Here is a 14,328-nt window from a genome sequence, read left to right as displayed (position 1 = left end):
ATTAACCAGAAAAGCCTCAGAAACAAAAACGCAAAATAAATAGCAAAAACAAAAGTGCCAAACTTAATCCATACTGGAAGTCCGTTTGACTTCTGAAATGTTCAAAAACCAAGGCGCAGCTTCTGATTGGTGCAGGTGCCTGGAAACAATAGCGGACAACCGCAGCAGCCATTTGGCTTCCGAAAAACCTTCAAAAACTGGAACACTTACTTCTGGGTTTTCGGTGTTTGAGAACCAAGGTGTTTGAGAACCAAGGTACCACTGTACTGTGAAGAGTGGGTGATTGATAAATCACTCTGGAAATGGTAGCTATGGGAGGGGAACAGAGTTTTAACAACTCTCAGCACCCTTAGCAAATTGCAGTGCCCATAATACTTTGGGGGAAGCCATGGCTGCTTAAAGTGGCATCATAGTGTTTTAAATGTATGGTGTGGGTGTGGCAAGACTTCTTTTACTGCTCCTCTCCTCTACATGGAACATTTCCACCATTTTTTTTCTTGTGTGCAGAGAACACACTCAGGTCTGTGTTTCTCCTTAGTGCCCTGCTACCAAGTTTTAGGCCTGATGACTGGCCACACAGAGGTGAAAGTGGGACTCAAGTTGCCTCCAGACTCTCACTATTTTGTGTTTGCCCAGTGAAAGTGCTCTGTCACCCCAGTGCAGCAAATTTGCTTAAAAAATAAAACTAAATAAAACAGTAACAGACTTTTGCATGGGGGAAATGCACTGAAAAGTGGGGGATAAATGATAAATGGGAAAACATAGCCACAAAAGAAAGAAATCAGGATGAATGCTCATTGTCATATAACCTCCCTGCAAACAAACTATAATTAAATATTTAGTGAATACACGACACACTCTAACTCTGTGCAAACTTTGTGAAATCAAATCAGGACAAGTGCTCAACAAACAAGTTTCATTTGAGCTGGAACTCTCAGTGGTTTAGCGCCAGAACCTGTTCTCAATATCGGCACGGAAGCCATAAATTTGTGGCTTTATAAATAAGAGTATTGTGGACATGTGCATAATATTTTCTCTCACTGCCCTAACTATCCTAAACAAGCTTGGGGTAGGAGGGAAAGGCTGTCAGGGTGGTCTGGAAAGATGCGGGTTTCCAAGGCAGACTTGGTCCATTGTCTTTGCTTTTTGGAACAGTGTTCTGAAAACATCCTCTCTCCAATGTATTTACGCTCAGCTCCATTGCCTTCAACAGTTCAGTTTGTATCTGGGCAAGCGTGTACATCAGAAGGGCTCGTGATAAGACTATGGTTAGATTAAAGTGCTGTGTAAAGGATCATTTTTTTCAACATTTGTGCCTTCTTACCACTTTAGTGATCTGTATGCCTGTGCTTTGAGTCCCTAATCCCACAAAAGGTGACACAGTTGGTCTGTTTGTAGCCATCCAAATCCCCAATGCCTGTTGTTAGCTGTTCTATTGAGAGCAGTTCACTGTTAAAAAATCTTTAAACCACACTCCTTCTCAATTGGATTATATTGTAATAGGAGTAGCGAAGCCCGGCAAAGAATCGTTGCACCCACCTCTTTTCTCGAAAACTGCTCAGACTTCCGCGTATGACATCACAGATGATTAACATAAGGCAACCAGAAGCCTTTGCGACTGCATGTCGGATTTGTAACTAAGAAAATGGGGAACCCCCACGCAATTGAATGAAAGTGTGGCTGTGGATATTTTGAGATTCAGGGTATCAACTGATCGGCACCCCATCTTTTGCCTGGTTGACTGCTCACCATAGCCTGATTAATTGTTGCTTGCTTGGGGGCCGAAGGGCCTTGCAAACGAACGTTAGCTTTGCGCAGTGGCAGTATCGTAGCCAATGAGGTTAATCCGAGGCGCGATTATTGCTAATTGAAAACTTTTCCCAATACCCCGCCATGACGACTTGAAATATAGTCGGCAATGGCAATTTTTGACAGTCTCTACGGAGACTGAATTTTCTGGTTTAAAAATAGATTTATGCAATTTTATCTTAGTTGTGAGTCTCGGATGTAGTGCGTTCATCACTATAATATTGCTTTTTATTTAGTGTTACAGTTTGTGCTTTGGGTTTAAAGTTGTAGTTGACTTTTCTTAAGAAAAAAGTTTTGTAAAATCCTGAAAAAAAGGTAATCATACAAGGAATTCGGTTTTTTCCAACCTCGTGTTTGTTTTGGATGACAACTCCAGGTCAGAGATAATGGGAGTTGTAGCCCAAATATTTGGAGAGAACCTGGGTGGTAAAGGCAGATGCAAAACATTTGTTGTATAGATGTTGGCTCAGTTTTAGGATGATAGAGTTGTAGAAGGAAATAGTGATAAAGTGGCATTTTCTGACTGTAAATATGTAATTCCTGCATTGCAAGGGATTGGACTAGATGACCCTCATGTTCCCTTCCAACTCTACAGTTCTATATATAAATTGGTTGTCTGTTTGTTGGCATTAGTCTGTCTTGGGAGCCAAGTCAAACTGTCACAGTGCCTGAGCTGCCCAGACGACAAGACTAAGAGGGGGGGGTCTCGGCCTTGCTGATGTGGTCCAAAGGAAACCAAAGCAATACGTTTGGCACCAGCTTGGCTGCAGGAGCTGCCGAAGGGAAGTGTACAAGATTCCACCCGACCATCTTAGGGACTCTACTCTAGATTTGCACATGTAGTTGTTGTTTAGTCATTTAGTCGTGTCCAACTCTTTGTGACCCCATGGACCAGAGCATGCTAGGCACTTCTGTCTTCCACTGCCTCCCGCAGTCTGGTCAAACTCATGCTGGTAGCTCCGAGAACACTGTCCAACCATCTCGTCCTCTGTTGTCCCCTTCTCCTTGTGCCCTCCATCTTTGCCAACAGCAGGGTCTTTTCTCTTCTCATGAGGTGGCCAAAGTATTGGAGCCTCAGCTTCAGGATCTGTCTTTCCAGTGAGCACTCAGGGCTGATTTCCTTCAGAATGGATACGTTTGATCTCCTTGCAGTCCATGGGACTCTCAAGAGTCTCCTCTAGCACCATAATTCAAAAGCATCAATTCTTTGGCTATCAGCCTTCTTTATGGTCCAGCTCTCACTTCCATACATCACTACTGGGAAAACCATGGCTTTAACTATACAGACCTTTGTTGGCAAGGTGATGTCTTTGCTTTTTAAGATGCTGTCTAGGTTTGCCATCGCTTTTCTCCCAAGAAGCAGGCGTATTTTAATTTCGTGGCTGCTGTCACCATCTGCAGTGATCATGGAGCCCAAGAAGGTAAAATCTCTCACTGCCTCCATTCCTTCCCCTTCTATTTGCCAGGAGGTGATGGGCCCAGTGGCCATGATCTTCGTTTTTTTGATGTTAAGCTTCAGACCATATTTTGTGCTCTCCTCTTAGTTCCTTGTATTTTTGTGTGTAGTACCAAGTCAGACCACGAGTTCATCTAGCTCAGTATTGTCTACACTGACTGGCAGTGGCTCTCCAGGTTTTCAGATGGGATACATTCCCATCATTACCCATCCTTACCTGGAGCAGCTGAGGATTGAACCTGGGACCTTCAGCATTCAAAGCAGATGCTGCACCACTGAGCTATGAGTGACAGCGTGCTGTGGAAGTTAGAGTGTCAAACTAAGGCCTCAGGAGTTCAAGGCTCCTCTCAACCATCAAGAGGAGCTGACTGGCTGACCTTGGAGCAGCCACCCGTCTCTCAGCCTAACCTACCACACAGAGGCTGCAGCAAAGATTAAAACAGGGAGTGGGAGAATAATGTAAGTCACCTTGAGGAAGGCCAGAATGAAAATCATAGAACTGTACACTTGGAAGGGATCCTGAGGACCATCTGGTCCAACCCTCATCAATGCAGGAATATGCAGCTGTCCCATACGGGAGTCGAACCTGCAACCTCGGGGTTATCAGCACCCACCCAGCTGAGCTATTCGGAAGGTATGTTATAACACTTAAGAACACATGGCCAGAGCTCTTGTGATTGTTGACCTTCCAGTAAACAACAAGGACATCTGAAGTAGGGTGGGGTGGGGATGATGGGCACACATTTCAACAGGTCCGTTCAACCTCTCTCACCAGCAAAGGAACACAAGTGAACAGCAAAGAACCTGCACGAGCAACGCTTACACCAAACCCCACATATATTAAGTAAAATAGAAACATCGTCACCCGACCCCCCATCCTTCCCCCCCACCTCTTTCCCCTTTTCTTCCTAATGTCTCAACAAATAAAACTGAAAATAAAAAAATTCCTTTCAGTAGCACCTTAAAGACCAACTAAGTTAGTTCTAGGTATGAGCTTTCGTGTGCATGCACACGAAAGCTCATACCTAGAACTAACTTAGTTGGTCTTTAAGGTGCTACTGGAAGGAATTTTTTTTATTTTTTGTTTTGACTATGGCAGACCAACACGGCTACCTATCTGTAACTGCAAATAAAACTGATTTGTAAAAATGTTACATGGAAAAGAAACTGAGAGAGACATTGCACATACTTTTGTAAATCAAGAAAATCTTTAATAAAAATACATTTAAGAAAAAGGTTATGCTGGAGTGGAAGGAGCTGTTCCATTATTTACATTTATATCCCACCTTTCAATCCCGGAGCTCACCCCCACGTCTCCTATTATTATTATTATTATTATTATTATTATTATTATTATTATACTGCCCTATACCCGGAGGCCTCAGGGCGCTTCGCAGAGCAAAATCAAAACATAAAGCCACCAAAATCATCCCCACAACAACCCTGCGAGGTAGGCGAGCTTGTGACTGTATGACCCAGCCTTAATGACGGCGTGCGTTCCTTTCTTCCTACCCCGGAGGGTCGAATAGGAGCCTCACACACACATATCCCGCGGGTGGCCGCTAGGAGGCGGTGGCGCTTCTAAGCCTATTCGGGGGGGGGTCTCTCTTTCTCTCCCTCTCTCTGTATAGATTGGTTGGTTGGGAGTGTGGCGGGGGGGGGGGGAGGCGTGCGCGTACCTGAGTTCGAGCTCGCGCCCGCCTGAGGTGGTTTGCTGCTGCTACGGCGGCGGCGGCGAGAGGGCGGTTTGTGTCTGTGTGAGAGCGCGCGCGCGCGAGAGAGAGAGAGGGAGAGAGAAGCGAGCGGGGCTTCTCCGGGCGACGCGCTGCCTGCGCGAGCGAAGGGAAGAAGAAGAAGAAGAGGGCAAAGTTGCGGCTGCGCTTCCCTCCAGTCGAGCGGGGAGTGGCGGCCAGGCGGCAACATGGACGACCTCGGTGAGCTTGAAGGGCGGGAGGGCGAGGGAGGGAAGGAGGCAGGCAGGCAGGCAGGCAGCAGGTCCGAGATGGGGTCCGACTTCCCCTTCGCCTCAGGGTCGGACTCCCACCCCCCTCCCCAAACCGCCGCCAGTTTCCCTCACAATTTTGTCTCCTTTCCTCTTCGGACACTATCCCCCCCCCCCTTTCTCATAACTCCACCATTCTTTACTTTTTCTTTCCCCCAATGGTGCCTTCCATTATGTCCTCTCAACACCGTTCAGGGATGTTTTTCTTTTTTTAGGGTGGGGGGGGGAAGAGGCGTGTAGGTCCGTTATGCCCCCCCCCCTTGTTGTTCCTTTTTGGGAGGTCCCCCTTTGGCCCGCTGGTCTACTTTGATTTACCTTTACTTGGGGTGTTTGGTGGGGATCTATCACTGGCCCGTTTTGAGATTTCCCCTTACTCTCTTTATTATTTATTGAATTTATATACAGTACAGCCCTATACCCGGAGGTCTTAGGAGGGAGTCTCACGGATCCAGTATCTTTCCTTTTTCGTGGGGGTAGGAAGGGTCCCAGTACTGTAGTTTATTACGTGCTTCCATTGCTGGCTTTTTTTGGGGGGGGGGTGAGTCCCCGCTGGTCCCTAACTGTTGCATCTTCCAACTTCTTCCCCTTCCCTCCTCCAACTTCTTCCCCTTCCCTCCTCCAACTTCTTCCCCTTCCCTCCCTACCAGCTTCCTCTCCACCTTAACTGGGCTCTTGCCATTTCCTCCCTCCCCCCCCCCAAAAAATATGAATTTCCATATTGTAACATCACTGTAACATCACCCTCCATAAAAGCCTCTCCGCTAAGCCTAACTTCGCGCCTCCTTCCTCTCACTTTGCTTAAATTCCTTTTGTTGTTAAATCGACTTTCTATTCCTCTTGTTGTTAAATTGATTCTTTCTTGCTCCCCCCCTGCGAAACCCTCACCTATTTGCTATATCTCCTCTTCACCCTGTGCACCTTCTGTGTTCTCTCTGCGTCTCCCCTTCTCTAAGTGGTGTCTTTAACTTCTTCACGCACCCCACTTGAGTCTCTCTCAGAAGTCAGTAAGGAAGCAATCTCCCACCCCCAATTTTCTGGCCGTATTTGAGAGATTTGGGTGAAGTGCTTGACGCAAGTGTGCCTTCAAGTACATTCAGATACAATTTGGAGGTCATCCTTTTCTGAATCTTGCGTGTACACAATAAAGGCAGGTAGCTGTTTCTGTCCACTAAGAAAACCCCCAAGCTCAGCAGCAGCAAACAGCATTTTATTATTATGCCTGCTAAAATGCCACACAAAGTAGTTGGCAAACTTTTTAAACATCCCGAAGCACAAATGTTTTGCTTTACAAAACAGCCTGAAGAAGTGTGCAAGGGAAGTTGTAAGCTTGTGTCCTACTTTGTGCATCTTTTTTCGTCTTAATAAAGGTATTCAAACTCTTCCTGTTGCTTTGAGGTTTTATTTTATTTATAGGTTCTGCCGACTGTGAAAGTTGTGTAAAGCTTGGCTGCCCCCTTGGATATTAAGTCTGTGATTAAGTCTGCACAGTTCCTTGGGCAATTGCGTAAGCATGTTTAGGATTGCAGTGTTGCACCTCAGCTATATTTAAGCTATGCAGCTTGGGTTATTGCCAACTAAATTCACCTCAGAGGAGACCCGTTGACACTAAGGGACTTCAATCAGTCATGTCCTTTAATTTAGGTCTACTTTAAATTGGGTCTGCTTTGAGTATGACCAACAGTGGATACAACCCCTTTAGCAGATTATTTTGCGTGTTTTCTCAGTTAGCAGGACTCTTCATGCTGATGATGTTTTTTCATGTTGTTCTGGGCTTTTATTTATTTATTTATTTATTTATTTATAAATATGCTTCCATTTGTCACATGTCTCAGTATAGCATTTTTAGGAACTCAGTTTTTTTTTCTGTACAAAAATCAGCAATAAGTAAAAGTTAGGCTTTTTAAAAGTTAAAACTTCCAATCTCCTGATTTTCTTGGTTCCTCTCCAGTTTTCCAGCTTTCACTTGCATTCTAGCTACCCTTTCCTAGTCTAGGTTACAATTTACCTAGCCCCTTTTCCTTGCAGCTTCATCCTTTCATAGCCTCTGTATGGGCCAAGTTTTTCTCACGGCTCTTCCTGCATCAGACTCTTCATTGATCATTTCCCTTTGTTGGCTGCATTCCCCACCCCCCACCCCATGGAGGGAAAATTCTTGGTTGGGATAACTGAAAATGTGCCCAAGTCATAACCTGAATGTCACAGTATATTTTCAGTTTCTTATAAGATTTGTTTAAATGTTTCTGCTACCTGCATATGTTGCAGTAAATGTCACATTTTTATGTGGGAGTGGCAAGAAGTTGGCAAGGCAACCAAAGCTTATACTCGTAAAATGGTTACTCCATTTACTGTTATCTTTGCACACCTTATGCTTTCTACATATTGATGGCCCCACACTAATCCAAATTATAGGCTTCGTTCACCAGAATACATTTAAAGCACTTAAAGAACCCTGTGAACTGTATTTTGCTAAGGGTGCTGGGAATTGTAGGTTTGTGAGGGGTAAACTACACTTCCCAGAATCCTATGGGCGGAGTTAATGTGGTTTAAATGTATAGCATGTACGAAGCCTGTGTGTGTGATTATTGGCTGTATCCTGTATGCTCAGAACCTAGTGGAAATTCATATCATATCTTCTGCACATCATATTTACTGTAAAAACCAGGCACACTGCTTTCTGATAATATTCTACTTACGAATCCTCCATCTCTACCCCATCAAACCACATTTCTTATTGAGCTTCTCCCTTACCTAACCTATCCCTCCATGTTATTGATTCCTGTTGCCATGTGTTTAGCTAAGATAACTGCATGCTCCCCCAAAGCTTAACAGCAGCCTTGACCCCCAAACATCTGCATGTCATATGTGGTATAATATATATGTAACATACCTGCTTTCCAATTTCCTCGTTCAACCCTGAATTATTCATTGTTCGGATATGGATGTGGGCTTGTTTTGACTGTTGAGTTCCCTTCATGTTATAGCCTGTTTACTTTAATGTTTTCTAGCACACATCCTTTTACCAGCAGCAACATCTGGTGCAACCTGAGATGGCATACATGCTATTCTTTTTGTACACCATTTTTCTTGCTTTCTGCCCTAAGTTGACTGCCTGTCTTCTTTCTCATGTTTCATGTGTTGGAAAGTTGTTGATAATTGTACCCTCTATGTACTTGATGTCAATATTCAAAGGCAGACTGGGAGGGGTGCTTACCATGTATGCTTATAGCACAATCCAAAATAGCTGCTCAGACATTCTCTTGAATTCAGCTGAATTCTCTTGAGGGGAGGGAACAGGGCTCATTGGTAGGGCACTTGATTTGAATGCAGAAGGTCCTTGGTTCAGTCCCTGGCATCTCCAGGTAGAGCTGTGCTTGTCCCCTACATGAAATCCCAAAGAGCCACTGCAGTTTAAAAAATGCTGTGCTAGATTCACCATTGATCAGACTTGGTCTGCAACAGTTCCTATGTTCCCCCAGGGAAGTGAGGTTAGAATTGCAGCCTTATTCTTCTAGGATTCTCTCACCTATAATATTAACCACCTTAGTCACATGCATCAGTTTCTGAAATTGATTTATCCTCTTATCCAGCCACACTTTCCATTCATAGCCTGTCTGGAACTTTTTGTTTCAGCCCTGCAATTCCATTTATACCATTAGACTTCTAGGCATCACACATTGCCTTCTCTTGGCGTTGATATTAACAAGACCTGGCTCCTATATTTAGTTTTGGCTTGTCATTTTTGCATTTGTAAAATGATCCCCTTGGACGTGAAATGAGCCATCTGATTTTACAACTAAACTAAAATACAACCATGTTGACGTTGGAGGCTCCTACTACCATGTCATCCTTTCTCCCAAAGCATGGATTCTGAGTGCCCTTCTCAAGTCATCTTCAGCTCCTCAGGTTTGAACAAGAGTTGAAAAAACTCTTTGAGTGAAGGGCCCTGGAAAGTATTTGCTCCCTACAACTCTCATTGGAGAAAGAATCTCTATCACAAGTAACCTAAGATCCATTTATGGCATCTTCATCATTCCTCTAATAGCAACCAAATGTTCTGTTCAGATGTGCTCCAAGAAAATCTCTGTTTTATTACTAGACATAGCGTATTCAATTACCGTGCTAATTTAAAGTCGGCAATAACACCTACAGAAGAGGAAGTCTAAACTGAGCCTGTGACAAATGCACCAAGACACTGTATCCATCAGTCAGCTGACTACCTGAGACTATGCTCTGCACCCTTCATATGGGAGGGTGCAGACTGCTTAAAATGACTGAGAATCTCAGTAATGTGATAAAACAATTCTCAAAAAAGTTAAGTTCTCATTGGAGTATAGAAGTCCATGTTTTCCTCTGATGTATTTCTCCTTCCCAAGAACCTGTTGGGTTGTAAGGCCAGCCCCTTTGGTAGGCAGACTGAGGTGACTGCCTTGGGCAGGAGGGAGGAGAAATTTGATTCAGTTTGTATTTAAAAGCTACCTAATTTGCACTGTCTGAAACAATATGTGAATCAAAACCCAGTCATCCTCTGGCATTCACACTTGTCCAAACTTTGCAGTGCAGTTCTCCAGACGAGTAATATGTACAAAAATGCATATGCTGGAGGCAAAGTGTTCATTAAAATGCATAGATTAGTGAAAATAACATAAAAATGCATGATGCTAGGGAACATTGCTTTGCAAAAATGTGTGCATTAGGCAAAATTACATGCAAACGTGTATATTAAAATAAATTTGCACTAAAATGCTGATTTTTTTTGTAAATTGCAAGTTTATGTGGAAATACGGAGAGCTGATTTTAAGATTAGACAAATGAGAAACTGAGAGAAGCCAAAATTGACTGATTGACACATCCCTAGCATCAGAGAAGAGCAGGGGAAGGGAAGTGGCTGCAAGGTTTCAGAGGACAGTCCTGTGTGTGCAAGTGTCACACGCCTTCCCTTTAACTCAGGGTAGTCTAACGCAAAGCCCGAGGGCCACATGTGGCTCTTGAGGCCTTTTCATGGCCCTTGGCAACATTCAACACTCGCCCCGCCACCCTTACGTTGCCTTCCCAAAGTTGAGTAAGTGAGGCGCTGGGCTTTGGGAATGAGAATCCTTCCTTCTTCCCAAAGCTTATTAAGCACTTTTCCAGCTTTGAGAAGGAGCTGGGAGGGCTCACACCTCCTTCCCAAATACAGGTGTCTTGCTCAGCTGATTTGGGAAGGCAGTGTGAGGGCTAGGGGGAGGCGTCAAATTTTGGACTCTCTCTAGCCCTCACACTGCGACAAGACTGTGGCCCACAGGTTCTGTCACCATGTCAAAGTACTCTTGTGACCCACTTGGTATGAAAATTTGGACCACCCTGCTCTAACTAACCTGCTGTTTTTAGAGGCAATGGGAGAATGCTACCCCTTAACCACCACTGAAATGTCAGTTGCCAGTTGGGTTGGCTTCTGTAGATGGAATTTGGGGAGTGAGGCGGTGGGGGGGAGGGGCTTGTCCTTCCTAAGGAAGTAAAATACTTTGGGTTGGCCCTGACTGGGTATATCTTAGACCACATCTGCTCCATACGTATGAAGGGTAATCATACCACATTAACAGTCATGTTTCCCTCCAAAGAATCTTGGGACCTGTAGTTTAAGGGTGCTGAGAGTTGTAGGAGACCCTATTCCCCTCACAGAGCTACAGTTCCAAGCTACAATTTTACAATCAATTTTTCTTCACAGAGAACTGTGAAAATTGTAGTTACATGAGAGGAAATGGGGTGTGTGTCTCCTAATAGCTGCCAGCATCTTAAACTACAATTCCCAGGATTATTTGGGGGAAGCAATGACAGTTTGAAGTGGTATGGCACTGCTTAAAACGTGTCTTGGCATATGTGGTTCTGTCTGAAGGGTCCTTTGGGCTCTTCCTCCAAGGTTTAAAAGTTTTCCCATAATTGCAATCCATTTTTGTGAACAGTTTTCAACTTTCCGTGAGAGGTTCTCTAGCTAAGCACACACAATTTGATGACGTTTATGAAATGAGCAGAGAAACTTTCCAGTATGTGCTAAGATCATGGGTATTGAAATATACAAGCTACAGCTGTTGCATTCCATAAATTCACTGAGGTATTTGTGACTCTGCCATCTGGTCAGATGGTGTACTGCTGCACCAGTGACTATTCTCCATAGAGGGATGCTTAATGTGTTTTTTTTTCCTTTTCTTTTTGTAGGTTTGTCATGTGTATTGTTAACTTGCAGTATTTGAAACAATTTATTTCCAGTTGTATTACTAGACTTGTTTGTTGGTGGTATAAATGAAAACACAGGAGAGATGATTGAAATTGTTCCCTTTTTCCTGCTGTTTGTTACACACTTAGATTAAGCGTGTAGTAGTTAAAACTATGAACTTCTGGGTTCAAAAATTAAGAATGTAAGATAGATATCTGACATAGGCCTGCTTACATCTAGCCCACCCACAAGTTTTCTTGCTCCTTCTTTCACTTCCTTATCTGTAAATGAGAGTGAGAAAACCCCCACTTTTTGGCTGACATGTGTAAAGCATTTGGTTCTCTGAAAGTACATGATATTACAGTGGTACCTTGGGTTACAAACGCTTCAGGTTACAAACACTTCGGCTTCCAAACTCCGCTAACCTGGAAGTCGTACCTCGGGTTGAGAACTTTGCCCCAGGATGAGAACGTAAATTGTGCACTGGTGGCACAGTGGCAACAGGAGGCCCCATTAGCAAAAGCATGCCTCAGGTTAAGAACGGTTTTGGGTTAAGAATGGACCTCCAGAACGAATTAAATTTGTAACCCGAGGTACCACTGTACATTTCATGATTGAAGCAAGCAAAAAAGGAAACTGAGAGTTTCATTTTTATTCAGGGACAATACTTCTGCTCTAGGAAAGCCACAAACTTCTTTTTCTATGTCCACAGCTTCAGATTCAGAAAATCCGAATATAAAAATCTAAATAGCAGAGAAGCAGATGAGTTTCAACACTTAATTTTGGATGGATGTGATCACCTGTAGTAATTTCACACAATGCATTCTTGGGACATGACATTTTATTTTATCTTCTTAATTGCATCGTGAGTGCTCTCAGTTGGTGTACTTGGTCACCTACTACCCAGCTGATCCTTTGCTGATTACTTGCCCACATAGCAGACACAAGACAGCAGCCATGCAGTCCACACAGACAGGAAAAGCACTGTCAGGCTGCAAGGCACCATGTTCACAAGCACTGCTTCCTATGCTTCTCTCTTCATTCATTACTTACTACATTTATCTTGCATATTTCTTCTAAGGTGCCCCCACATTTTTAGCCTCACAACAACCTTGTGAAGTAGGCTATTCTGAGAGATGGTGATTGATCCAGGGTCACCCAGTGAGTTTTATGGCTGAGTTGGGATTGAATTCTGGTCTCCCATGTCCTTGTCCAGTACTCTAACAATTGGACCACACAATCTCTACTTGGGGAAGCTGGGGGTCCTCTATGGATGCAACCATGATCTAAGGGAGCCTTTGCCAACCTGGTGTTCTCCAGATGTTTTGGACTTACAAGTGCCATCAGCTATAGACAGTGGTGGGAGGATTAGATGGCAGTTGTCATCCAAAACATCAGGAGGGCACCAGTTGGCAAAGGCAGATCTGTAGCTTCATTAGCTAGCAGGCGAGATCAAGACTTTTAAAATTTCTGTGAACTTTTAGGGTTTTGGTTTTTGTTCTCCCTTCCCCAAATTTTCAGTACTAGCTACAGCTGGAGGCTTAAGGAGTGGGAGTATTGTCTTCTGTGAAGGTAATGCAAAGAATATTGGACACAAAGCTTGGGGAGCCTTTCTTGTATACATCACCTCATTGAAAAGAATGGAAGTATACACAGGCACACAGTTCTCAGGGACTTTAGTGTCAGCTTATTTATTTGTTTCCTATTTTGGAGCTAGAAAAATTATTCCAATTCTTGGGAGCCTTATCAGATTTTAGGAGCTAGCCCTGTATTGAACTGAGGAAATGTTAGGTGCCATCTATAAGGTGATTTAGGGGCCAAGGTAACCCATGTGGCTGAGTTTTTTTCAACACTGAACCACTAAGTAAAAAAGACATTTTCTCCAGTAAGCAAAGATCACAGCTTTCTAAATTTTGTCCTCTGAAACTAACACATTCACAGTGTATCCTACACAGAGTTACTCAGAAGTAAATCCCACTGTTTTATGTGATGTTTGCTCCTTAGTGATATATCAATATTTGTACAGTGGTATCTCAGGTTACATATGCTTCAGGTTACATACTCCACTAACCTAGAAATAGTACCTTGTGTTAAGAACTTTGCTTCAGGATGAGAACAGAAATTGTGCTCCGGTGGCGCGGCAGCAGCAGGAGGCCCCATTAGCTAAAGTGATGCTTCAGGTTAAGAACAGTTTCAGGTTAAGAACGGACCTTCAGAATGAATTAAGTACTTAGTCCGAGGTACCACTTAACTTTTGAATTGTTAGGTTGGCAGGAGCTGGGACAAAGCAACGGGAACTCACCCCTTCGTGTGGCTTCGAACTGCCGACCTTACGAGCACCGCACCCTCTAATCGAATTCGACTAGACTTAACCATACAGGGGTCCCTTTTTTTTTAACCTTACCTATCAACTTAACTGTAAATAAAAAGTCTGAGTGGTTTGTAAGATACATAAAATGTACATTAAAATTATCTATAACTGTCAGAGTTAAAAGCAAGTTAAAAAAAATAAAAGTGTAAGTAAAACTAGCAGTTAACATTAGAAATCAAAATGTATGTCACCTGTACATATCTGGGTAGGCTTGCCTAAACAGAAACAATTTAATCATTAAGTCACACATTAAAAAGTGTGACGAAGACGCCTCCTGGTGTCAGTAGGCAGGGAGTTCCAGAGTAATCCTTGTTAAACTCCATTCATATCAGTGGAACTGCACCAGAATTATTAAGTGACATAAATCCAGATCTGTTGTAAAAGATGCTAGGGCAGGGATGGGGGACCATGCACCTACATCTCTATCCATGGATATAGCTCATTTGTCCCCTATTACTGGCAATGTGACTCGTAACTGGGGAACCTGCAGCTCTCCATTA

The 14,328-nt window shown here is 43.5% G+C and overlaps 1 protein-coding gene across 2 annotated transcripts in view; it reads left to right on the top strand.

Moving 5' to 3' along the window:
- Window positions 1-4,995: 4,995 nt before the first annotated feature.
- The window catches only part of PXN (paxillin), a 62,695-nt gene continuing 53,362 nt past the window's right edge, over window positions 4,996-14,328 (top strand). The window contains exon 1 of one of the 2 annotated variants that reach the window (XM_081841787.1): window positions 4,996-5,199. In XM_081841787.1, the coding sequence (XP_081697913.1) occupies window positions 5,187-5,199 (13 nt within the window). In that variant the 5' untranslated portion in view covers window positions 4,996-5,186. The remainder of the gene's footprint in view (window positions 5,200-14,328) is intronic. The other variant, XM_081841789.1, reaches the window with a different exon arrangement.

This window comes from Podarcis erhardii, assembly GCF_964252035.2.
Source record: "Podarcis erhardii genome assembly, chromosome: 15".
Lineage (NCBI taxonomy): Eukaryota > Metazoa > Chordata > Lepidosauria > Squamata > Lacertidae > Podarcis > Podarcis erhardii.
The sequence above is the reverse complement of the archived record's forward strand: the minus strand, read 5'-3'. Positions and strand labels throughout refer to the sequence as shown.